Source organism: Budorcas taxicolor, chromosome 7 (genome assembly GCF_023091745.1).
Source record: "Budorcas taxicolor isolate Tak-1 chromosome 7, Takin1.1, whole genome shotgun sequence".
Lineage (NCBI taxonomy): Eukaryota > Metazoa > Chordata > Mammalia > Artiodactyla > Bovidae > Budorcas > Budorcas taxicolor.
The window spans coordinates 12,333,383-12,359,778 of NC_068916.1; the positions used below are offsets into that span (position 1 = coordinate 12,333,383).

At 54.5% G+C, this 26,396-nt stretch overlaps 1 protein-coding gene across 1 annotated transcript; it reads right to left on the reverse strand.

Annotated features, from left to right (window-relative positions):
• Positions 1-3,669: 3,669 nt before the first annotated feature.
• On the reverse strand, positions 3,670-25,696 carry ZSWIM4 (zinc finger SWIM-type containing 4). The gene is made up of 14 exons (XM_052643352.1): positions 25,544-25,696; positions 23,124-23,325; positions 21,116-21,472; positions 19,641-19,789; positions 19,408-19,558; positions 18,060-18,227; positions 16,904-17,260; positions 15,479-15,616; positions 14,891-15,145; positions 14,072-14,207; positions 10,002-10,156; positions 7,964-8,127; positions 6,245-6,326; positions 3,670-5,688 (listed from the first exon to the last, which is right to left on the reverse strand). The coding sequence occupies exons 1-14, from the start codon at positions 25,694-25,696 to the stop codon at positions 4,829-4,831; spliced, it is 3,327 nt and encodes a 1,108-aa protein (XP_052499312.1). The 3' UTR covers positions 3,670-4,828.
• Positions 25,697-26,396: the final 700 nt, after the last annotated feature.

Below are 26,396 nucleotides of genomic sequence, written 5' to 3' on the forward strand. Positions count from 1 at the left end.
GGGGGAGCCTGGTGGGCTGCCGTCTATGGGGTCGCACAGAGTCAGACACGACTGAAGCGACTTAGCAGCAGCAGCACATGAGGAAGGCCTTCCCAGGTGGCGCTAGTGGTAAAGAGCCCGCCTGCCAATGCAGGAGACGAGACGAGGGTTCGATCCCTGGGTGGCGAAGATCCCCTGGAGGAGGGCATGGCAACCCACTCCAGTATTCTTGCCTGGAGAATCCCATGGACAGGGGAGCCTTGATGGGCTATAGTCCGTGGGGTCGCAAGAGTCACACACGACTGAAGCGACGGCATGGACGCACATGGGGAAAACGGCTTCTCTGCGAGACCTCAAAGGATGGTGGCAAGGCGGGACATGGAGGGCAGGTGTCCTCAAATCTCACGACCTCCTTTCGTCTCTCCTAGGTGCCAGCTGCTGGCCCTGCCCGGTGCCCTGCCCCTCGACCCTGGTGCCATGGCCGGCTGGGGTTCCTGGGGATGGGATTTGCTGCCTGTCACAAATCACATTGCCAGGGATTTCCAACCGACCCTGAGCCCTGCCTCCGGGGCCGCCACTGCCACTGCCGCTGCTGAGGACGCTGACCCTGGGGATGGGGATGGGGTGGCAGAGAGGCCCCCACCGCTCACATCTGGCCTGGGGAGCAGGGCTTAGCTGCTTGTGAGCAGGTCCACATCAAGTCGTGTTCACAGTGGCTAAGTTCCGCCCCCCCGGGGCCCTGCCGCTGCCTCTGGCCCTGCCACCTCTCCCCCTCTGCTGCCTGGCCAACCTCGGGGCCTCCCTGGGCTCTGCCTCCCGTGCCTACTGAGCTGAAACACAGTTGATTTGTGCACACTGGCTCAGTTCAGCAGGAACAGGAGTCAAGCCCCCTTGGAGTCTGCTGTGGCCCCTGCCCTCCTTGGGTGAGCCAGTCGCTGCCTGGGGGAAGAAATGAGGACCCTGCCGGCCTGGGACCTGGGTCCAGAGGAGGAACCTGGGGATGGGTGGAGCCTGGGATGGGGTTGGTGAATCCAGCTGTCTGCTGCAGGCCCCCTACTCCAATTTCTGCACTTGGGGACTGCCCCCGCACCCCCCCAGTCCCAACTCAAGACTGGGCTGTGTTCCCAGGGAGGATGAGCAGACAGGCGGTTGGCTGGCTGGCTGGCCCTTCCGTGAAGAAAGGAAGCCAGATGTGTCCTTGCCTGGCTGACCCTCGGCCCCTCCTCGTCCAAGCCTGGTGGTGGCCTGGCTGGCCTGCACCTTCCCAGCAGCCAGTTACCCAAGAGGAAGCTGCCTTGGGCCCCCCAGACCGTTAAATGCCAACTCCGGGCTTCCGGAACCAGGCTGGCCTGACCTGAACCTGCCTGGCCCCTTCTCCCTGGGCTCTGTGGCTTCCTAACTTGGGAGGAGGGGCCATGGCACCCTCCTGGCACATGGGGTGGGGAATGAGGTCCCTGTGGGCCCAGAGGACGCAAGGAGGCCTGCTCAGTCCTTGGGTGGGTCCAGGGCATGGAAGAGTTAAGACTGTATCCATCATCAGATGGAATAGGGCTCTTCTAGGGGTAGAACTAGGGATGTAGAGTGAAGCCCCTCAAGCTGTCAAGAGTTGGCTCAGTGTACCCCTCCTCCAGCGAAGCTTGGGGAAGTCTCTGCTGTGTCTTGAGCCTGCTGTCCAGTTAAATAAAAGCTGGCCCCTGGCTTATGCCTGGTCTGGTGGTTTGTGATGTATTCTAGTCTGCAACCCTGGAGTCCTGGCTTTTTGTCTGGGGAGGGTGGATGGGTCTGAATTTATTGTCCTGGCCTCCTGCGCTCCTGACCTCAGGATCCCCAGCCCTACCCTGCCCACTCTGGAGAAGATGACAGTTTAGTCATTTGGGGTGGAAAGGGTGCCCTTATCATGGAAAGGTGAACTTGAGGAGTGTCCTGGGGTTCAGGGGTGGGCTGGAGGGACAGACATTCAGGGTCGGTGTGGTGACAAGAACTGGAGCCTAGACGGGAGGGTGATAAGGAATGCTCCATGTTCAGGGGTCAGGTGGAAGGGAATGGGACCCAATCTAAGCTGGTGGTTGAGGGTGACCCGGAAGAAAACACTGGACATTTAAAGATAACTGGTACCGGATGGTGTTGATCTAGTGACAATTAGGGGTGACTTAGACATAAATAGGGACAGCTTGGATTGGGGGTAAGGTTTGAGGTGTCTGCTATCTGAGAACGGTGGTGGGGAAATTGTGTATGTGGGCCCAAGGGGGACGTTTGGCTGTAACTGGGACCTGAGTGGCACCCTAGGTCTGTGGGGATATCTGCAGATGACTTGGAGAGCCGAGGGGCACAGTAAGGGGTGCCCCAAAGTCTGAGAACATTTGAAGGCAGCCGGGAACCCCAAGGGCCAAGGCTGAGATAGAGCCCTCAGGACTACCGCCTCTACCCTGCCAGGCCTCCAGGCGGCGCTAAGGAGCTTGTGGGTCCGCTGGGGTCTCCCCTCAAATACCTGCGGGAATGTGTGAGGCGGGGCAGAAGGTGGGGTCACCTCCAACTGGTTCCCTCCAGCGCAGGGCGGTGCCAAGAGCCAATCACCTTGCCCAGCGCCAGGGAAGGCCCGCCCACGCCTGCGCGCAGGACCTTGGTGTCCTCCAGCTGCTGGCCCCGCCCAGCCTCGCTCTGAACCCCGCCCGTCCCGGAAGCCTCTGTCCTCGCCTGCCCCGGCCCTGACGCTGACCCAGTCAGTCCGTCCCTCTGTCCGTCAGTCTCTAAAGGCAGGAAACCTTTAGAGGAAACTAAAGGCCTTCCCGCCACCCCTCAGGTCCCGCATCCGCGGGGTAGGAGTCCAGACACGCCCTAGGCGCGCCCAGTATTGACCATGCCCACGTCATCTCGGCAAGAACCTCGCCCACCAAGGCCTAGTCTAAACCGCGTTCCCGCTTTTGGGGGCTGTGTCTTCCCCACCCAGCTGCACCCAGCACCTGACAGGAACCCTCCCACCCCTGCCACGTGCTTAGAAGCTTACAAATAACCCCGATAGCGAGGCTTCCCTGGTGGTAAAGAATCCACCTGCCAATGCAGGAGACGCAGGAGACTTGGGTTCGATCCTAGTTGAGGAAAAATCCTCTAGAGTAAGAACTGGCAACCCACTCCAGTATTCTTGCCAGGAAGTCTCATGGACAGAGGAGCCCTGACGGCTACAGTCCATGGGGTCGCAGAGTCAGACAGGACTGAGCAACCGAGAACGCACACAGGGAACCTCAACAGCGAGTGTCTGGAGCCAGGGCACCCTCTAGTGGCCATTCTCAGCACTGCATGGACCAAGCGGCTTGGGGTGAGCAGTGTCCCGGGCCCAGCAAGGTACTAAATCTAGAGCTGTCACTTTCTAAAATTCCACGCCCTTTCCTTAAACTTTGGAGCCTCGGCTTTCTCCTCAGATAGGTGTCGTAACAGATGACAGGTATAAAGCACAGATATAAACACTAGGCTTGCTCACAGTGAGCTCTCCATCCCTGTCTACTATCATCCATATTCTTAGCACTGGATGCAGCCGACAGTGGCTCCCATTGCACCCGTCGCTTGAAGCTATTCCCAGAGAAGAGGCTGGAGATTTTCTACGGGGGGAAAAGGGTGCCCGGGCAGGGGCCGCACTGGGGGAGAAGCACACACTTTAGTCTCAAACTAAAATTTAAAAGAACAAGCTGTGTTCAATCTTAAAAAAAAAAAAGTAAATACAATATGTGGTTCAATAAATAGAAAAAAAAGTTACAAAATTCGGTGATCTTTGTCCTTAATTACAAGAGGAGAAAAGACAGAGGCAGGTGATTGGGAGTGGGACACTTTCTTCTCCCTAGGCCAAGCTGGGGGGAGGGAGGCCAAACAGACACCAACTGGGAATGCAAATAGAAAGACAGGCTAGATGGAAATATGGGAAGACGGAATAAGATGAAGGACAGATCAGGCAGAGGAGGAGAAAAGGAGAGACACACAGCCAGCCAGAAAATGCTAAGATGTTGGCCCCTTTCTAGACTGGGGGTGTCTCTGGCTTGCCTGTGCTTGTCTTCCCCCACACCAGGTTTGGAGGACAGTGTGAGTCTGGCTCGGTTCCTGAGTTTAAGTCCAGTGACTAGTAGGTAGGGGGAGGGGCAATAATGATTCCCCCAGCCTACCCTGGGACCCTGGCACCCAAGAGAGTCCTGGCAGGATGAGGGGGTGAGGTATGTGGCCGAGGCCTGAAGCCTCTTCAAATCCTTCAGTGGGGGCGAACCATTGGTTCCCGCTGGGCAGCCTGGAGAGGGTATAGGGCTGCCAGTGGGGCCCCTGAGGAGGGGGTGGAGGGTGAGGGGGTATTACAAAAGTTTAGATGCCCTAACACAAGCCCTCCATCCACCTAGAGTTGGGCACAGGGAGGGTCTGTCTGCTACTTTGACTTCGAAAACCAGTGTCTGGAGAGTCTTGCTTCCCAGCACTCCCCGCTGCCCCTACAGCTCCAGACAGAGCTGTAGCTTTGGGAAGGGAGAGCTTGACTATTGCTTCTGGGTGCTCACAATGGGGTCATACCAGCTGCACAAGCACACACCCCCTTCCAGGCCTCTGGGTGCTGGTATGGCTTCTGATCCTTGTGTCTTGCACACTCGCTTGCATGCTCCTAGGCACGCACGTGGCAGGATGCCACCTCCTGCCTCCCACCTCCTTTTGGGCTTGGGGGGTGGGGGAGGGCAGGCAAGACCACCCAGCTTCAGCTAGGCTCCTTCCCTGACTTAATACTGAAACGCCACACGGGCCTTCAGCGGCGACGCCCCTGATAGAGAGCGGGTGCCACAGGGGCAGGGGCGAAGGGAGGATGCCCCCACCGTCTGCATCTTGACCCTCAGCCGAAACGCTCCCGTACCAGGAGCATGAGCTTCTTCTTGCCCTTGTAGGTCTGTTTGAGGTTCTCCAGGAACTGCGCGAATTGCAGGTGTCCATCGGGCGCCAGCAGGAAAGTCTCACGAGCTTTGCCCAAGAACTCGATGAAGTCGCTGTAGTGACGCGGGCTGATGTGCGTCAGGCGCGAGTGGCTGGTGGTGATGTAGGCTGCCACGGCCGCGTCCAGCAGCTGGCACAGCGGTGCCCGGTCGGCACCCAGAGGCTTGGCAGCCCGGCGAGCCCCAAGGGGCCCCAGGCCAGGCGCCGAGAGGGTCCAGCGGCGCAGGATGTCGGAGAGCATGGGGGCGCAGTGGATGCTGCGGATGATGAGGGGGACGATGGCCGAGAGCTCGTGCCGGCCCAGCGAGTGGCTGAGCGAGCAGGCCCAGAGCACATCATTGACTGCCGGGTGGCTGTCCTGGTTGAAGGCGATGCTGAGCTGCGCCAGGGCCAGCGTTGCCAGCTTGTAGGCCCGCAGCGGCAGGCCGCGGTGCTCCATGTAGCGCGCCACGGTGAACAGGTGGGCGTGGCCCAGGCCGCCTGCGGCTGCATCCAGCACAATCTGGTAGGCCGCCTCGAAGGCCGCCTGGTTCTTCTCGCACAGGGTGAGGGCGGGCAGGGCGCAGTTCTGCGGGTCTTTCATGGCGCACTGCAAGGCCAGGGTGCGTGCACAGGCCCAGAGCTCCTCCCGCTGGGCTGCATCCAGCTGCAGCCGCAACAGCGTGGCATGGGTGGTGCCCGTTACGGCCACGATGGTGGCCGCCTCCACCGGGGTGAATAAGGAGTACCAGTTCTGCATGATGTTCATCAGGGCTTGCGGGCCTACGGGAAACGAGAGGGTGACACCGGCTGGGCACGGGGCAGGGATTCACCTGTGCATGGGTTTACCCTGCGTGCATGGGTTTACCGTGCGTGCATGGATTTACCGTGCATGCATGGGTTTACCCTGCGTGAATGGGTTTACCCTGTGTGCATGGCTTTTCTAGGGATTTATCTGTGCATGGGTGTACCTATGTGTACAAGTTTACCCTGACCTACAGTTCCCACCAGGCAAGAATAAAGCTGTATCCCCTCTACCTCCACTCCAGGCTTGACAGAAACTTCACTTTACTTTTCTAAGGGAGCAGAGGGCAGTTGGGCTGGGTAGGAACTGGGAAGGTGGGTGCTAAGCATTGGAGGGATTGTCCGTTCTCCAAGCCTCTTTAGCCTGGCCAGCCTCCAGGCTCAGCTAGACACACCCTGCCCTCCCCCATGCCCATCATTTCCTCCTGGCCCAGCCCAGAGCAGGGGCTGGGGTCCAGGAAATGGCTCTGCTTCTCCCTCCTGCCTTCCTGGTTCTGCATGGAGGTGAGTTGTGAGTCCCCTTGGGGGCTCTCACCGATTTCTGTGGCACAGCTGACCAGCCAGCGCACCATCTCCCTCCGACGCCAGGTCATGGTATTCAGGGTCATCCGCATCACCTGCAGCACGGGACATAGGGAGAGAAGGGGGTCACCCAAGGGAGGCCTACGAGAGGGGTGGAAGATTCTGAGGGGCCCCAGGAAACTCAGAAGTTAAGGACTGAATCAAAGCCATACAGTGTGGGCGAGGGGCTTCACCTGTCTGGACCTCAGCTTCCTCATCTGTAAAATGGAGATAAAAATAGTATCTACCTCACCTAGTTGTGAGAATCAAGCTAAAGTGTGTAGTAAGTAAAGCTTTTTGTACAGTGCCTACTGTTTCAACGTGCTCAGCTGACACCAGCCATTACTGTTAGTGTTATTCTAAGGTCCCGTGGATCCTATCTGGGACAACTAACCAACCTGACACTTTTCTCTGGAAACTTCTGTGCTTCCTGTCAGATTTCCTCCTGAGGCCCCATACAAAGCACCTGCCATTACAGCTCCCACCTTCTTCAGGTCCCACCCCCAATAAGCACCATCCTTGCTGGCCTTTCTCCTGAGGCCCCAAGCCCAGGTCCTGCCTGGAAGCTCCTAATTAGTAGGGTCACCACCCTGAAGCACCACCCTTGGGGACTTCCCTGATGGTCCAGTGGCTAAGACTCCATGCTCCCAATGCACAGGGCCCAGGTTCGATCCCTGGTCCGGAAACTAGATCTCACATGCTGCAACTAAAAAAAAAAAAAAAAATCCTGCCTGCTGCAACTAAAGATCCTGCATGGAGCAACAAAGATCGAAGATCCTGTGTCCTATGACTAAGACCTGACACAGCCAAAAAACCCCCCCAAAACACCGCCCTTATCTCAACCCCCACATTCCCCCACAAGAGCTCCACCCCCTTCATGGCGTTGTTCAGAGGCCAATTCTGCCACTTGTCTGCCCTTTGCTGGCCAGTTCTACACTTGGGAAGATGTCACCTGAATCTGTACCTTATTCTCTTATTTTACTTTTGCCACTGAGACCTTGCCCCCATGAGCCCCATACTTGTCTATGCCCTCAAGCTGCGCCCTTGCCTCTGCCTTGCCATTATAGCGCTGTCCCTCGTCCGGGTCCCTGAGGGAGGACCTGGACACTCACCTGCAGGTCCTACCTCCACGATTTTCAACCACAGACCCCACCCCCAGAGGTGGCTCTTCACTCGCAGAACCTTCCCTAAGCACCGTCCCTCAGTAGTGAGGCCTCCTTCTCGCTGCAGTCCCCTGCAGGCCCTTTCCCAAAGAAAGCTTCTAGTAGGGAGGCTCGTCCGTTTCAGCCCCGCCCACTCATGGTCCTTATGGCACATCAACCCCAGGCCAACACATGTAGGTTCTGCTCCCTCTTGTGGCCACCTGCATGCTCCGTGATCCCCTTCCGTGTCCTCAGCCACACCTCCAGAAGTAGATTCTCATCTTCAGGGTCTGCAACTGAGTATTCATAGGCCCCACCCTCACTGGTGACTTCAGGCCCTCACTCTCAGGACTCCTCTCCCAGGCCGTTCCTCTGTAGCCCCGCCCAGAGATGCCATTCACACCCAGGCCCCGCCCCTAAAGGATGGGAAGCTTACCCTCAGGTCCTGCCTCCAGAAAAACCTTGCCCTCAGGCCCCACCCCCAAGTGGGCCCTTGCCCCACCCTCAGGCCCACCTGGCCTCGCCCCCATGCTCGCTCCCGTGGCTCTCACCTGAAGGCCCAGCTCCAGCGCAATGCCCAACAGCGTGGTGTCCGGCGGGGCGCTGGCCGGGGTGGCAGTCTTGCAGGCATCCTGCGCCAGCTTGAAAAGCAAGGCTGGAGAGTGGATGTTCTGCTGGATGGAGCCCAATACTGCGTGCAGCCACTTGGGGTCTCCTAGAGTTGGGAGAGGGACAGAAGATATTATGGGCATACCCCGCACCAGCCAGATGCTGCCGGACCTGCTCACACAACTTCTTCCACACACGTCCAAACGTGTGAATGTGGATGGTGATCACCTGGCGATGGTTCTATGAAGACCTAGACCACTCTTGGCACTCCCCTTTATCTCTCCTCTGCCCCTTCCCTTTCTGTGGGAGGAAGCCGCTGGACCCCTAACTGTCAAGGGCACCAATTCTGGACCCAGCAGATGCCAGATGCCAGGGTTCAACTCACACAAGCTGTGTGCTCTTGAGCAACTCACTTCACCTCTCCATGCCTTGGCTGCCCCATTTGTACAATGGATAATACTAATATCTTGGTACATGTCACACAGGGCTGCGGTGAGCCCATACTTGTAAAGGCCTTAATATGGCAAGGCCTTAATATGCGACTGGCTTCCAGGTGGCTCAGTGGTAAAGAATCCACCCGCCAATGCTGGAGCTGCAGGGGACACGGGTTCAGTCCACGGGTCAGGAAAATCCCTTGGAGGAGGAAATGGCAACCCACTCCAGTATTGTTGCTGGGATAATCCCATGGACAGAGGAGCCTGGAGGGCTAGTCCATGGGGTCACAAAGAGTCTAACATGATTGATCAACTGAGCATGCAAACACATGCACATATGTCAACTTTTATTACTGTTTATTGTCCACCTAAATCCTACGATTCTGTTACTCAGCTCCAGCCACACCAGCTTCCTCTCTGCTTCTTAAATATAACCAGGCACTCTGTGCTGGCTGTTCCTTCTGCCTGGAATACTCTTCCCAGATGCTGTGGACTGAACTGTGCCTCCCCAAATTCATACAGTGAAGCCCTAACTCTCTAGAGTGATTGTATTTAGAGGCAGACCTTTGGGAGGTAATTTGGTTTAGATGAAGTCATGAGGCTAGTGCCCCCTGGATGAGATCAGAGTCCTTATACGGACAGGAGAAACCAGAGATCTCTCTTTCTCTGTCATGTGAGGACAGTGAGAAGGCAGTCGTCTGTAGGCCAGGAAGAGAGCCCTCACCAGGAGCTGACTGTCCTGGCTCCCTGATCTTGAACTTCCAGCCTCCAGAACTGTAAGAAAATAACTTTCTGTTGTTTAAACCACCGCATCTGTGGTAGTTTGTTACGGCAGCTGAGCTAAGACACCAGGTACTGGCATTCCTCCACCTTCACCTTGACATTGTGGCTTAAATGTCAACTTGCTCTATGCCTCTTCATAGCACTTATTACCTCCCACAGCATAACTGTCTTCTTTACCTTATTTATTGTCTGTCTGCCCTCCCTAGGAATAACACCACAGAGCATGGGATTTGGGACAGTTTTGTTTGCTACTGGGGCTCAGCATCTGGGACAGTGCCTGGTATATACAAAAGGTGCTCAAGAAGGGACTTCCCTGTTGGTCCAGTGATTAAGAATCCACACTTCCTCGGCAGGGGGTGTGGGTTTGATCCCTGGTCGGGGAACTAAGATCCCACAGGTCAAAAGAAAAAAATAATGTGCTCAAGGAAAACTGCGGAGGTGCACGCTAAGTCGCGTTCGACTCTTTGTAACCATGGACTGTAGCTCTCCAGGCTGCTCCGTCCATGGGATTCTCCAGGCAAGAGTACTAGAGTGGGTTGCCATGCTCTCCTCCAGGGGATCTTCCCAACCCAGGGGTTGAACCCACATCTCTTATGTCTCCGGCACTGGCAGACAGGTTCTTTATCACTAGCAACATCTGGGAAGCCCCAAGGAAAACTGTGGGATAAGTAAAAGTAAGCGAGAGGAATGGAATGAGGCTAAGGAGGGAGGGGAGTAATGTAAAGGGCAGGGGGACAGGGGTGGGGGCAGCCATGGTCCTCACCTTTGGCAGCGGTCAGCATGGCAGAGGCCAGCTCACACTGGCGGGTCTCCAGGTGGCCGAGGATGAACCAGCGGGGAAAGCGGTTGCTCATGATGGAGTCCAGCGGGTTGCTGGGAGGTTCTCCAGCTGGAAACGCTGTCTCCAGGACGGGCAGCCTGGGGTGAGAAGAGAAGCAAGCCTGCTGTGAGACAAGGCTGGACTCTCCATCCTCTCTAGGAGACGCCTCTTGCCTCAGCCAGAACCTACCCTCCAGAGTTAGCAAAACCCTGGGCACCCAGGAAGACAGAAGATGTGTGTTGAAGATGTTTACTGCATGTACAAAATACATGGGGCTTCCCACGTGGGGCTAGTGATAAAGAACCTGCCTGCCAATGCAGGAGACACGAGACCTGGGTTCAATCCCTGGGTCGGGAAGATCCCTTGGAGGAAGGCATGGCAACCCACTCCAGTATTCTTGCCTGGAGAATCCCATGGACAGAGGAGCCTAGCAGGCTACAGTCCATGGGGTCACAGAGTCAGACACGACTGACGTGACTTAACACACAGACACATAGGTATGCTGCTCTTGCTGCTAAGTTGCTTCAGTCACCTCCAACTCTTTGCAACCCCAATGACTGTACCCCTCCAGGCTCCTCTGGTCTGTAGGATTCTCCAGGCAAGAATACTGGAGTGGTTTGCCATGCTCTCCTCCAGGGGATCTTCCTGACCCAGGGATTGAAACATGTCTCTTATGTCTCCTGCACTGGCAGGTGGGCGTCCACCACTAGTGGCACCTGGGAAGCCCCACACATAGGTATATGTATAATTAATTCACTTTGCTGTACACCTGAAAGTAACACAACATTGTACATCAACTATACTCCAGTAAAAATTAAGAAGACAAAGATGTTCACTGCAGTTGAAACTGAGCAGGGCCCTGTGGGAATCCCAGGCACAGAGGCCTTTCTGTCTGGCATTTCTTGAAGTAAAGACTCCAGTCTCCAGGAACTTCCTTGTGTTCCAAAGGATGGATTCCAACAGTTGCTAATCAAGGGAGGAACAGCCAAGACACCACCTGAGGCAAGATTAAAGGGGCTGGAGAAACTCACCAAGATTAGGAGACCCGACCACCTGAGATGAAGGGTCTGCAACCCCTGCTCATATTCTGATCTTGTCAGAGACCATAGTTTTGACCCACTGTTAAAAACACTCTCACAAAAAAAAGAAAACCACTCTCATCAGGGCTTCCCTGGTGGTGCAGTGGATAAGAATCCACCTGCCAACGAAGGGAACATGGGCTCGATTTCTGGTCAAGGAAGATTCCACATGGTGCAGAGCAACTAAGCTCGTGTGCTGTTACCACTGCGCCTGTGTTCTAGAGTCTGCGAGCGGCAACTACTGAGCTTTCGTGCCACCACTACTGAAGCCAGCGTGCCTAACGCCTGTGCTCTACAACAAGAGAAGCTGCTGCAACGAGAGGCCCACATACAGCAACTAGAGAAAAGCCTGTGCAGCAATGAAGACCCAGCACAGCCAAAAATAAATCAATAAATACAATTATTTTAAAAATACTTTCAGTGAGCTCTTTCCTGACATGCCCAACACATGGGAGAGTGCAACTTCCCCTCCCAACCCCTTCTACCCCTTTCTTGCAAGTCACCATCTGCCATACAACATAGTTTATCTATAAATGTGCTTACTGTCTTTCCCTCACTACAATGTCAGCTCCATGAGGGCAGGAATTTTTGACCATTTGGGTCACCACTGCATCTCCAGCACCAGAACAATGCCTGCCATATACAACAGGCATACAACACATGTTTGCTGAATGACTCAATGGGGGGCCCCCGTAAGATATTTTGATCCTCAGCTCACTGTTTACATGCATTTTGTGTTAAGAAAGTTCTACAAAGCTGTTAAATGTAATCAAAGCATGCAAAAGGAGTCAAGACTATTCTGGTTCCAAATATCTAAAATGACTTTGCTGACTTCCCTGGTGGTCTAGTGGCTAATAATCCACCTGCCAATGCAGGAGACACGGGTTCAATCCCTGGCCCGTGAAGATCCCACATGTGCCACCAAGTAGCTAAGCCCACAGCTACCGAAGCCTGAGCACTAGAGAGCCCCTGCTCCGTGAAAAAGAAGTCACTGCAGTGAGAAGTCTGAGCAGCGCCACAAAGAGTAGGCCCCACTCTCTGCAACTAGAGAAAGCCCGTGGGAAGCGATGAAGACCTAGCACCGCCAAAAATTAAATAAATAAATAAAAATTTAAAAAATAAATTAATGACTTTGCTACATGACTTGGGGCACACCTTCAGCCTGTCTATGTGTAAAATGGGTGTAAATATACTTATTTCGCTGGGGTGTTTAGAAGATTATATGGGATAATATGAGTCAGATTTAGATCAGAAGTTGGCACCTTTTCTTCTGCACTGGGTTGGACAGCCAGTATTTTCAGCTTTGTAGGCCATTTGGTCTCTGTCACAACCGTCACTGTTGTGTAAAAGCGGACACAGACAATACACAAACGAGTGAGTGGTGCTCTGGGCCAATAAAACTTTATTTCTAGAAACTGAAATTTGGGTTTCACGTATTTTTCATGTGTCACAGAATTTTTTTTTTGATTTCTTCCCAACCGTCTAAAAATACACAAACCATTCTCAGGGGCTGCACAAAAGCAGGCAGCTGGCCAAAGGTGGCCCGTGGGTTGTAATTTGCTAGCACTGGTTTAGAAAAAAAGTCTAACACATAAAAGAGTGTTCTCTAAATCATGGCTCTTAACAGATTATTCTTTTCAAATATTCTGGAAAATGCACCTCAAACTTTTTTTTTTTTTTTTTGCCAGGCCATGTGGCATATAGGATCCTAGTTCCCCAACCAGGGATTGAACTCGATCCCCCTGTATTAGAAGCCAGGGAAGCTCTCAGATGGTTAATAGGTATCTCTGGAGGACAGGATCAGAGAGTGGGAGGCGGATTTCACTTAATTGGCTGGGCATGGTTTACTGTGGACGGGCCCTTTTACTATTCTGCTTCTATGATCTGCTGGTGCGCATGGGAAATGGGTGACCTGGTCATTCACTGCAACATCTAAATATCTATCAGTTTCACACTGGGTTTTTCATGGTACCACCCTACAGTGGTTCATGTGTTATGTGACAGGATAGAGCCTTTAAGATGCAAAAGTTCAGTGAAAACAAGGTGCAAAGAATAGGTACAGGAGACTTCTTCGGTGATCCAGTGGCTAAGACTTTGTGCTCCCAATGCAGGGGGCCTGGGTTCCATCCCTGGTCAGGGAACTAGATCCCACCTGCTGCAACTAAGAATTCACACGCCGCAGCTAAAAGATCCTGCATGTTGCAACTAAGGAACCCTCGTGCCTCAACTAAAGATCCTGAGGACGGCAACTAAGATTGAGTGCAGCTAAATAAATATTAAAAAAAGATTAACCATCGTAAGAAACCAATAGGTTATTAACATTAAAAAAAAAAAAGAATAGGTACTGGAGGTATGGGGCTTCCCTGGTGGCTCAGTGGTAAAGAATCTGCCTGCCAATGCATGAGACTGAGATTTGATCCCTGGGTCAGGAGGATCCCCTGGAGAAGGAAATGGCAACCCACTCCAGTATTCTTGCCTGGGAAATCCCATGGACAGAGGAGCCTGGTGGGCTACAGTCCATGGGGTCACAAAAAGAGTCGGACATGACTTAGCGACTAAACAACAGGATGTATCATGGGTGTAAAGGAGAACCAAGTTTTAATTTTCAGATTACAAGTTTGTAGAAATCTGGACTCTTGTAGTATAGATAAGAAAGTGGTAACACTGCTTGCCTCCAGAGAGCTTTGGGTAGGTTGGGATAAACTTACCTAGAAAAGGACTCTGAATTCTGTGTCATGTGGAGATTTCTCAAATTCAAAATAATATGACATATTTATATTTAATCATCAAGAGCACAGAGCGGCCTGGAATGCCAGCATGAAGGAGACTGCATGAACGAAGTGGTGCGTGCAGGCGGAAGGATAGGGCTCCCGGTAGCCTCCCATCCCCTAATCCCTCCCGCCCCTGGGGAAGTCCCCCGCTGCATTTTCTCACCTCATGGCTCGCAATGCCAGGCGGTAGGCCAGGTCTGGGTCGTGAGGCAGCAGTGCGGTAAACAGGTAGCGGGCACAGGTGTGCATGGGTACGCTCTCCCGGAACAGCACTTCTCCAAAGCCACTGAAAGGACCCCCTGCAGGGGCAACCCAAGCTCAACCCCCAGGTGTGGGCGTGAATCGCCTCTCCCCAGGGGTCCTCACATTCCAGTGGGGTATGGGCCGCCCCAAGATAACAGTGGTTGAGGCTAGAGAGGTCCTGGGGTGTGGAAGCAGGGCTGAAACTAAGGCAAGTACTGGAAAATCCAAAGGAAAGAGACCCTTGGGACCCCTGGGTAGGGGTAGGACTCAACCGCAGGGTGTTGCCAGAGTGAAGGCGGGGCTGCACTTGTTCTGCGGGCGCGGCCAAACCAGCTTCCCTAAGTGGTAGGGGCGGGGCCTCACAAGGATAGGGTTGGGGGGGGGGGCCTCATCAATAGCAGCCGTTATTGGCTGGCAGGCTTTCTGGGGCGGGGCCAAAATTAGGACCTCCCGTTTAGGGAACTGCCAAGGTATGTAATGATGGGATGGTTATCACTGACTCAATGGACATGAGTTTGAGCAAACTCAGGGAGATAGTGAAGAACCAGGAAGCCCGGCGTGCTGCAGTCATGAGGTCGCAAAGAGTAGGACGCAACTTAGCGACCGACCAATAAGGTAAGACAATAAGTACCGGAGGTGGAGGTAGAGGCTGGGTCTCCCAACCCAGCAGCAACCAGACCACTGCAGTGGACTGGACCCTACGTTTCAGGAACAACCTGGCTTAGGAGTGTGGCCTTACCTTCCAGCAGCTGTCCCGCCTGCTTGCGCAGGACCTGCACCAACCGCTCATCCAGCTCCACTTCCTCCAGCAGGGCCAGCAGCTGCTCCTCATTGCGCACCACCTTGTCCTGGGCATACAACCCGTCGGGCAGGGCCCGCTGCTGTCCCAGGCCCAGCAGGGCCACCTCTAGCGCCATCGCCAAATAGGACTCCCCAGGGCTCCCCGGCACAGGGACGTGCTGGTAGGCCACCTTCCGCTTCTCAGGGCCCGAGTCTGTGGGAGAAGGGCACCGAGGCTACTGGGGAGGAACCCGTTTTCCTGGGACTCTAGTGGTCCCTGACCTTAAACATGGATACTGTAGTGGTGGGGGAGATTTATGGAGAGCCAGCTGTTTCTGCACACAGCAGGAGGTAGCGCCCACCTTCCAACAGCAGGTAGGCCTATGGTGGCCTCACTTACAGAAGCTAAGCCTCTTGGCACCTGGTACTGGCCAAAGGGCAGGCCAAGTGTAGGGGCATGGCCAAGTAATAGGAATACTAGGCAAAGGAGCACGGCCAAGGGGTGGGTGATTCTCCCACCTCCTCCAGGGGTCCCCAGTGTGGATACCTGGGTAAATGGTGAGGGTCTCCTCCTCTAGACGACAGGCCTCCAAGAGTGCCCTGCAGAGGCAGCCAATGGGGTCCAGGGGATGGCCCACCCATCCTTCCATGTTGGTGATGCAGGTGGAACCTTTCTGCAGTAGCTCTGAAGGTAGAAAAAAAGGTTCAAAGCCCACCCTTCTACCAACCCTCCAGGAGGGCTTCCTCTTCCCAAACCCCGAGCCCAGCCTCCAGACGCCCATCCAGCACCTTCGTCTCTGCCCCCTTGAGCTCTGCAGTAGCGCTCACCTCCCTGGCCTCCTGTCCCACACCCAGGCTGAGGCGTGGCTAAACTGGGTGCTTTTAAAACATCCAACCAGTCTCATTCCTCTCCATATAACCCTTAATCCTCACTTCTCTCAGGTTCAACCAGCTTTCAGCACTCTCAAGGACGGATATGAACGCTTCCCCGTGACTGTCACGCACCCACCCCATCTGGAAGCACATCCTCTCATCTCACACAAGCTGAGCTCTCCCTTGCCTCTGGGTTCCAGCCCATGCTGTTTCTTCTGCCTGGAATATAGTTGCTCCCTCTCTTTTTCCTGGGAACCTCATGTACACCCTTAGGATCTAAGCTTAGCTCTCACCTCCTCTGGTCCAGGGAAAGGGTGGGGGCTTTCCCTATGCTTCCAGGCTAGTTTAGAGTTCTGCTCAGATACCAAAGCCCCATTTTCCTTCATTAAACCCTGTGTTCAACTTCCTGGTAACTAACCCATCAACCCAACCTCATCACCCAGAGTATGCAACTGGTGGCTCCCTCCTGCTCCCCATATCTAGTCTGTGAACATGTTTTTTTTTTGGGTCAAACAACATGGAATACAATTTTGAATTTGTTGCCCATATTGGGGGAAAAAAACAAAACAGGAAATTACACATCAAAGAATCCAGATTTCTGGCCTCTCTTGGAAAAATCTGATCTGGCATGCTGGGTCCATGTTCTTGAAAGGCATGTGGGTGGATGCATAGAAACTACATTTCCCAGACCCCTTTGTGTAAGGTGTGAAAGGTGGGAGAAAATGAGCCCATTACTCTTCTGCAGCAGCTGTGAGTAGGTGTGTGGGTGGCTGTCTGGGGCAGAGATGTAAGCTTTGCCAGCAGGTTCTGGGCTGTCTCTTGGGAACTTTCCCCCCAGTGAGGGCTACAGGCAGCTGAACTCTGTGCTTCTGAAGTTCAAGTTTGTGGACCCAGGCAGTGGCTTCCCTGACTTTCAATCTGGCAGCCCTTTCACTGGTTCTGTGAGCCCTCAGTCCCCTGTATTAAATTCCTTTCTGCTCAACACACCTTGAGTGGTCTGTTTTCCTGTTGTACCCACAGACCCTCCAGGTTGCCACAGCCCCCAGCAGTTGGCATTTGTGTCTTCACCCCAGGACACGATGATAAGATTGGTGCCCACCTTTTTTCTGCTGCTTGTAAATCTGTAGCTGATGTCGCTGCTGCAGCCGGAGGGTGTTGACTATGGCACTCGCCAGCCGCAGGGCCTGGCGGGGGTATCCATGGGCCCTCAGGGTGTCCACACGAGCACAGGTAGTGGGGAAGGGCTCGCCCAGCCAAAGCGGGCGGCCCTGGGGGTCGAAGCTTGGTTTGTCACTGCCCCCGTTGCCTGTGAGGTTGGGGCTGTAGGAGTCACTGGCCAGGATCCTCTGCAGATGGTCATCACTCCAATGCAGTGACCCAGCCTGCAGGGCGCGGCCAAACACGGTGTGGCGGGAACCTGCAGCCATCGCCATCACCTCCTCCTCCTCCTCTGGGCCTGTGGGAGAGGTGCCCAAATGTGGTCCCATGAGGGGGGCCCTAGCAGTTAGGCAGTGGACAGTTCTATCCCACCAAGTGCCAGCTTGGCCTAGATACAGTGACAAGTGTGCCATCATTGCCCCCAATTTTTTCAGAAGACTTAGAGTTGTGTGTGTGTCAGGGGAGCTACCACAGTCCTTCATGAAAGTGCAAGTGTCCGACATGAAAAAGTCGTGTCTGATTCTTTGCCACCCCATGGACTGTAGCCCGCCAGGCTCCTCTGTCCATGGAATTCTCCAGGCAGGAATACTGGAGTGGGTAGCCATTCCCTTCTCCAGGGGATCTTTCTGACCCAGGGATTGAACCTAGGTCTCTGCTTTGCAGTGGATTCTTTACTATTTGAGCCACCACAAATGAACAGCTGGGTCTGTCCGTCTTTCTCCCTCCATACTCAATTTCCTTCTCTCTCTTCTATTTCTCTCCCTCCCTCCCTGCCTGTCTTTACTTGTCTTTCTCTTCTCAATACCTGTTTCCTTTTCTTTCTGTTTCCCCTTCCCCCCACCCGATTTCTGCCTCCATGGCCAGGAGGAGACTGAGTCAGCCCAGAACTACAGGTATCTTAAGTATTTCACATCACTGTCCCTCAGGCTGCCTGCTGCCCCTGCCCTGGACATTCACTGTCTCCTGGCTAGGAGGCAGGTAAGGGCTCGTCCCCTCCGCCCTGCCTCCATTTTCCCCCAGAGCGCTATGATGGGGAGGCTAGGCTACAGGCAATAGGGATGATTTGTTGGGGGGAATGGCAGGGACCCCACTCCTACCTGCGATGAGGGCTGCAGTGGGCTGCAGGCTGGGCCCATCAAAAGAGTAATTGCCCTCCTCCAGCGGGCACACATCCAGCTTGTCCCACTTGCTAAGCAGCTGGAGCCAGCTCGTCCGCTCCTCTGGTTTGCAGTGGGGACTCAAGATGACGCACACCCACAGGGACCCTGGGGAGGGAGGGTAGCCAATGTGGGCATGGAGGAGGCTCAGCACTCATGCCAGCAGGGGCAGCACACACTTACGGAGTGCCTGCTGTGTGCTGGGCACTGGTCTCTGCCTAACTCTCACCTTGGGCCTCTGAGGTTGCAATTCATCCTCTCTTCACTTTATGGCTCAGAGAGGTAAAGTCACTTGCTCAAAGTCACACAGCTGGGAAGACAGAAGTCAGGACTCCAACCCTGGCTGCCAGACTCCTCTTGCAATTTTTTTTTCTCTATAGCACTTATCACTCTCAATCACAGGGGTCAGCAAACTACCACCCGTGGAGAAAATAAAACCTGCCTTTTTTTTTTTTTTTGGAGCTGCACTGCATGTGGGATCTTAGTTCCCCAACCAGGGATCAAACCTGTACTCTTGCCTTGGAAGTGCAAAGTCTTAACCACTGGACCACCAGGAAAGTCCCCCACCACCTGTTTTGAATGGCCTTTGAGCTAAGATTCATTTTTACATTTTTAAATGGTGGAGGGGGTGGGGAATAAATAAAAATATTTTGTGATTTGTGAAAATGATATGAAATTCAAATAAATAAATAGTGTCCATAAATACAGTTTATTGGAATGCTACCATGCCTACTTTGTTATGTGTTTGTGGTTGCTTTTTTGCTACAACAGATAAAATCAAATAGTTGGGACAAAACCCAAATAGCCTGAAAAAGCCAAAACTAGTAACTATCTGGCCCTATGGAAAACGTGTGTTGACCCCTGGCCTAATGGGCTTGTGGGATTTTCTCTCTCTGTCTGCCCTACTAGGTGTCAGCTCTCTGAGAAGAAGAAATGAAAGTCGCTCAGTCGTTCAGAGTCCAGCTCTTTGTGACCTCATGGACTGAGGACTATACAGTCCATGGAATTCTCCAGGCCAGAATACTGGAGTGGGTAGCCTATCCTTTCTCCAGCGGCTCTTGCAGACCCAGGAATCAAACCGGGGTCTCCTGCATTGCAGGCGGATTCTTTACCAACTGAGCTGTCAGGGAAGCCCTGAAGGCAGGTATTTAATCTCTTTTGTTGCCTGTGGTAGCCCCAGCGCTCGGTACAGCCCTTGTATATTGGCAGTGGTACTGAATGAGGGCGGATTCAGGGTGGTCGAGCCCAGGTGCTCGCTGTGCTTCCGCTTTTGGGGTCTGGCACTCACCCAGCTCGTCCCACAGCTGGCGGCACTTGTCCGTCATGCCGGCGCCCTGCTGCCGCCACAGGGCCAGGCGCGGGTCCTGCAGGAACTGCTCAGTCATGAGGATCAGCATGCGCGCCCCATTGGAGTCACGCATCCGCAGCATCTCTCGCACCTGTGCCAAGACCTGGTGGTGAGAATGGGCGGGGCTCTGACTCGGAGCCTAGCCCCGCCCCCCGTGCTTGCCTACGCAGCACCTTGCAGAACATGGAGCGCAGCTGCTGGCTGGCGCCGTAGTAGCCGCCATTGGACAGCAGCTGTTTCACCTGCTCCTGGATCTGCTCCTCGTCCAGGTGCCAGCAGTTGGCATCCTCGATGCCTGCGCCTGCCGTGGGGTCTGGGGCACCTGCGGGAAGGGAGGGAAAACAGGTGTGGGCTGGGGAAAGGAGTATGTCAACCAGTCCTCCAAATCACCCAACCCATCCCCAAATTCCATCCATCCCACCTGAAAACCCACTCACCCACCCATCCATCCTCATCCTACCCAAAGCATCACCTACCCATCCATTCAAACCACTCACCAGTCTATCCACACCCCCATGTCATGCCATGCATCTTTCCATCCACACATCATAACCCTTAGCACACCTACCTACCCCATTAGTCCATCATCCCCCCTACCCATAACTCCCGTCTGTTCACTGATCTACATACCCATCCCATCAGTCCGTCCATCCATCCATCCACCTACCCAACCCTATTTGTCTTTCCAACTCATCCGTACCAACCACTCAAAACACTACTGACCTATTCATCTACTGACTCACACAACCATGCTATCCATCCATCCAGTTAACCCTAACTTTCCATCTATCTTTTTCCCCACCAACCATCCATTCGTTTGTAACTCTCCAAACACCCACCAATACATTAGTCCATCCATCCATCCTATATACTTGATCCATCCACCAGGTCAGTCTATATATAACAACATTCATGCACCCAACAACTCACCCCCAATCCATGTACCCCTTGGTCCTTCCAAGCTTCCACCAACCCCATCTGTCCACTACCTCAAACTCCCCAATCAAAGCACATCCCATCCAACTCCACTGCCAAGTACCACCAACTCCCCATTCACCTACTGTCCCAGTAAATCACCCATCCACTCATTCCATTCATTTTCCCACACCATCAGTTCATGCCAGCACTCCATCATGAACAACTTCCGGCCATCCATCACTACCCTCAAATATCCATTCATGCCTCCACCTGTTACTCATCCATCTATTCACTCTCCATCTTACTCCATCCTCCCACCATTATAGTTAAGCAACACTCGTAGCTCCAAACCACCCCAGAATTCATAACACCTCCGGGTCTGTCTCCTAACCATAGCCCACCTCTGACACCCACTAAAGTCCACACATACTCCTCATGACCTCCACCCATCCATGATCCCAGACCTGCTCCTGCGATCTTGGGACACCCCTCCCCTGGGGCTGGATCTTCCCATTGGCTGATTTCCGACCATTCATCTACCCAGCGCCAGATCAAATCCAGGTTCTGCCACCTCCTAGGTGTGTGAGCTTGGTCTCAGGTGGTGGTGCTCCACCCTCATTCCCAGATCAAGGCTGTCTCTGGATGCTGTGACACACGCCTGCCACACAGCAAGCAAGGTGGCTTTGAGCTGGGGCCTCACCTCTCCCATCAGGCCTTGGGGCACCCTTACCATGCACCAGGTTGATCTCAGAGCCCAGGAGGAGGATCTCGTCTGCCAAGCGCTGGGCGGTGGGCAGCACCTCGGTGTGGTGGGCACTGATGAGGTACTGCACGAACTTCTGCAGCTGGTCCCGGTTCATCTGGGAGAGTGTCTCAGAGATGGGCAGTCTCAACTCCACCTGGTGGGCGTGCCGAATGCGGTGCAGCGACAGGGCCACCACGTGGGCACAGTAGAAGAGATCACGGTTGTCGCAGCCGCAGCTCACAGATGTGATCTTGCAGCGGTCAAAGCTGATGGAGACGTGGTAAAGCCGCTCGGGCTCCCCGGGGCCCCCTGGCTCCCGGACGTTTCCACTCAAGTGGAACCCTAAGACCAAAACCAAGCTGTCACTGCTGTGTCACCCCAGAGATGGGTCGTGCTTGACAACGACGTACAGCAAGACCAGGTGCAAATTCCAGCTGAGTAACCTAGCACAAGTAACCTAACTTTGCTGGGCCTCAGTGTCTGCATCTGTGAAATGGGAATATTAATGAATAAATGTGGAGGTGGCATCCTCCTCATGCGTTTGTAATGAGGATGAAATAGGTTAATGTAGAATACTGTTTGCAGATGGTAAGTGCTAAATAAATGCTTATTCTTATTCTAATTCTGAATAATATTATTACAAGCCCTTGAATGATTATGGATACTGCCCAGGCTCCAGGCACCCTGGAACTTCCTGAGAAGATACCAAAGAATCTTGGGGGTGAGGGGTTGAATTCTGGGGGCCAGCTAAGGGCCAGGCCACTCCATTACCCCCTGCCCCTCCCTGGCCCCTGGGGAGCCCAGATGCCAGGCTCATCCGACTGGTTGGGCAGCTCAGGCTCCAGCCGGCCCCGTCTGTGTCACGCAGGGACACAGCAGCTTCCTCATACCAGTTGGAGGTGGCCGAGCCTGTGGCTGGCTGGGTCATGTCCAGGCAAGGGGGCCCCCAGGCTGACATGGTTCAGAGAGGGTCATCTTGGCTGAGTCCCTGCCTCCAGCCGGGAGATGACGTGACCTGCCCCCATGTGAAGTGTGGCATTCCAAGGCTCATCTGCCTTCTGGCTCAGTCTCCACCGGTTCCCATCTGAGCCCTGCTCCCTGAGGTCTAGATTCATCCTTCATCTCTAGCTACACTTCCACCCCTCCCTTCACCTGGACCCTGCTGTCTGGGGTTTAAGAGTACTCCTTACCGATGATCCTCAACTTTCACCCTTTGTTCAGTTGCTCAGTCGTGTCCAACTCTTTGCAACCCCACGGACAGCAGCACGCCAGGCTTCCCTATCCTTCATCATCTCCCTGAGCTGGTGAACTTTCACCCCAGACCCCACCAAATCCTCGTTGCCTTAGGTCCAACACCATCCCTAAACCTATGAACCCAACCTCCACCTGAATCTCTCTGCCTGAGGTCTAAGTCTGTCTCTCACCACTGGCTCTAAAACTTCGCCAGTTCCCTGGTCCAGTGGTTAGAAATCCTCCTTCCAGTCAGTGTATGGGACATGGGTTCGATCTCTGGTGTCGACGAACTAAGATCCCGCCTGCCTCGAGGCAATTAAGCTCGTGTGCCACCGCCAGAGAGAAGTCCACATGCCCCAACAAAAGATAAATAAATATTTAAAAAAAAAAAAAAAACTTCGCCTCCAACTCTTACCAAGGACCCCGCTGCCTGAGGTCTAGGATCATTCTTATCTCTGGCTCTAAATCCTGGTCCCAGAGGACTCCTGGGTCCCACTGCCTGAGGTCTGGAACCTCCCCTCACTTCCGGTTTATAATCGCTCCTCAAAACCACTGCCTCCTCCCTGTCTCATACTTCTACCTTCACCCCTCCACTAAGCTGACTCAGGTCGAGCAGATCCCTGATCCTGAGCACAGAATATTCTGTACAACCCTCTCTGGGCATCAAAGCCTGCCTTTTGGAATCTTCCAGCTCTCTGCTCCTCCACACATGCTCTGGACCCTTGGCCTCCCTGGCAGGGCTGGAGGGACAGGCACTCACCTACTTGCAGCACACGATCTACGGCCCCACTCTGCAGCAGGTGCAGCCCGCGGGTGAAGGGCACCCGGGCGTCGTGCTCGCCCTCTGGGGGCTGGTACCCCAGTGATGAGTACATACATATCTCCCGCTCGCTGCGTGGAAATGACCAGAACACGATGCGCTTCTGGACTGGCTCCGGCACACGGGAGAATCGCTCCTCAACCTGTGGGAAGGGCTGCTGTGTTAGAGACCCGGGTGCTGGAACCCCGACTTTGCTGCTTACAAGTACCACGACCCTGGGGACTTCCCTGGCAGCCCAGTGGCTGGGAATCTGCCTTCCAATGCAGGGGATGTGGGTTCAAGGTCTGGTCCAGGAACTAGGATCCCACACGCTGTGGGGCAACTAAGCCCACCCACCACAACAAAAGATGCCACAGTGAAGATCCTACTTGCCACAGTTAAGACCTGACATAAGCCCAAAATAACGACACAAACAAGTAGCATGACCTTGGACAAGTCACTTTGCTTCTCTGAGCTTCAGTTTTTCTCAAGTGTAAGAAGAAGATGTTAAGAGCACCCACCTTCTGGGTGTCATGAGTATTACATATGTGTTAATATGTATAGTACTTATAATAACACCTGGCCCATTGTTAGTATTCTAGAACTTTCTGTCACTTCCCTCTTGAATGTCAGGTCCCAGGATCCTAATGGAAGGTAGTCTCACCCCTCAGGCTTGCGGGGTTGGGGTAGGGCAGGAGGAAAGAAAAGTGATCAGAAGACAAGTGATCAGGCCTACACAGTCTTAGCCTACATTGTGCTAAATGTTTTATGTATATTAAATACCCTTAATTCTACCAGCAACAACCCAATACTTTGGCCGCCTGGGGATTCTAAGCTCAGAAGTAAGGTGAATTCATTTGTTCAGGATCCCACAGCTGATGAGCTCCAGGTTCCAAGACAGGCTCTCTGTTCCAGCTTCTAAGGGTCCCCAGGAAAGAACGAATGTCCTGCCTACCCCTGGGGGCTCTGGGCAATGAATTGAGCTGGTTGAGCCTACATTCCAGTCCAGGCTTGCTACTCACTGGCTGGGTGTCCTTGGGCAAGTTTCTCAACCTCTCTGTGCCCTTGTTTCCTTAAAGTAAGAAGGAGACCAACTGCCAAAGAGCTGCTTCTGTGGGGTAAGACCTTTACTAGGACCAGACTTGCCCGAGGCAGGTACATGGGAGCCCTGGAAAAGGTTTTAAGATTGTCCTGGGGGTCTCACACACAATGAAGGAGCAGGGACCCTTCAGAGTCCCCAGTCCTGGATTTCAAAGGGAAGTGGGAGGACCAGTGATTCGCCCGGGGCCTCGGGGACAGTTGGCAGATGACTAAGGAGGGATTTTCCAGGCCATGAATCAGAGCCCGCCCCATCCACACTTGGCCCAGACCCATTGGTCGAGGCAGACTCCCTAATTCTTTTGAGGCCAGGGAGCAAAGAAAGCCACCCAAAGCCAAAGAGAGGACAGAACCTGTCGGGGCTGAGGAAGGCTTGGTCAGGTCCTAGCCACAACTCCACTGAGGCTGGGAAAGTTGACTCTAATAGCTTCTGCCCTGGGGCCATCCTGGCAGGGCCCCCAGAGACCATAGGGGCACGATTCCAGGTGCACCTGTCCAGGTAGCAAGACACTGGCCCCGCACTTGCTGCCAAACTCTGGAAGGACTGAGATGGTTGAGAGTGAGGGGTGGGGAAAAGGGGAGGGTAGGCATGAAGTAATGGGAGGGAGGACTCTGACAATGGAGTAATCTCTGCAGCCAGTCAGGAGGGGCAGCCCCAGGTGGGAGGTGGTCCCAGAATGACAGGGGCTTGTGTATTAGGGCCAGAGTGAAGGATTGACAAGGGAAGAAGGTGTCCCCATGGGATAAGTGGGTTGTGGAGGCCGGAGGCAGGGATCGGAGACAGAAAAGGGTGTCTTGGGCCTGGGATCTATATATATGGGAGAGTCCTCTAAGGGGGTGTAGGTCAGAAATGTTAGGTCTCTAGGTCCTGAGATCTGGTCTGTTCCCAAGTGGAGGCGGTCGTAAGAGTTGGAGAGAGGATTGAGGATTGAATGGGGTGCTCTAACGGGGGATGAGGATAAGGTGGGACAAGAGAGGTATGCGGTGTTGTAAGAGGACCACGGGGCAGGAGGAGAAAAAGGGTCCCGAATTGGATCTGGGGCACTCAGGTATTCCTGGGTCTTGTGGGCTGAAGAGCAGAGTTGTCCCAGGAAGGGATGGGGGTGGAAGGAGTGAAATGGGAGGATGAGGGGATGTCTTGGGCAGAATTAAGGATTTTGGAGATCTCTGGAGGTGTCTTCGATGGGGACAGGTCCGGAGGCTGGGGTCTGGGCAGGGGGAGGAAAAGATATGTCTAGGAAGAGGCTAGGAGTGGGTTCCTCCCCAACCCGCCTCTCGCTCACCTGCTCAAAGGCCCAGCTCTCGGCTACTCGCTTGGCGCTGAGATCCAGCAGAGCTTCGGGCCGGCCTCGGCAGCGCACGGCCCCGGCCCCGGCGTCGCGCTCCTCCGGTCCTGCGGGGCAGCCCCGGCTCCGCTTGGCCGCTGGGGGGTCCATCCGGCCCGGCCGGGGCCGGGGCCGGGGCGGGGCCTGTTGAGGGGGTTCTGCCCGAAGCCCGCTCCTCCTCGCCGGCTCCCACGACTCCTGCCCACCTTCCTGACCTTGGTCTGTGCTCGGTCGCCCCGGGACTTGCGCCGCACCCACCCCCGGGCCAGCAGGGTGATGCGGCCCCTTTAAGAAGCTTCACAACAATGAAGCTGCCTCGGCCGCCGCTTTATCCTACACCGTTGTCCCGCCCCCGCCGCCCGTCCCCATTGGCCCCCCTTTCGGCCTCCGAGGCTCTCCTCCGCCGTTGGCTGCACCGCCAGATCCGTGTCCAACTCGCCTCTGTTCATTCGTTACATGCACTGCCCGTCTTTTCGGGACTACTCAATCAGGACGCTCAGCGAGCTGGGCTGTCAATCACGAAGAGCCAAAGACCAATCACAGTGGGAGGAGACCCCGCAGCGCCGGCCTTAAGCGGAGTTTCGGGGCGGGTCTTGGGTTCATTCACAACATTCCTCCCCCGCCCCCCTCGGGCTGGACAGCGCTCCCAGGGCTGCTGGGGCTGCGCCCACACACGGCTTTGTTTACTGAGGGTCGCTTCCGGGCGCCGCGAGGGGACAATCAACACTGCTCGGCCCGGGAGCGAGACAGAGCGGCGGGATCCCCGGGCAACCTCTCAGCCCATCCTCCCTCTGGGCTGTGTGGCGTGAGA

Bases quoted from the DNA above. Each gene is read 5' to 3' on its own strand.
- ZSWIM4 (XM_052643352.1), bottom strand. From the start codon at position 25,696: ATGGACCCCCCAGCGGCCAAGCGGAGCCGGGGCTGCCCCGCAGGACCG. The intron at 17,261-18,059 runs GTAGGAGTGGGG...CCTCTCCCACAG, and splicing joins CACTGCAGCCCTCATCGCAG to GCCCAGAGGAGGAGGAGGAG. The intron at 10,157-14,071 runs GTGAGAAAATGC...TTCTCACCCCAG, and splicing joins CTGGCATTGCGAGCCATGAG to GCTGCCCGTCCTGGAGACAG.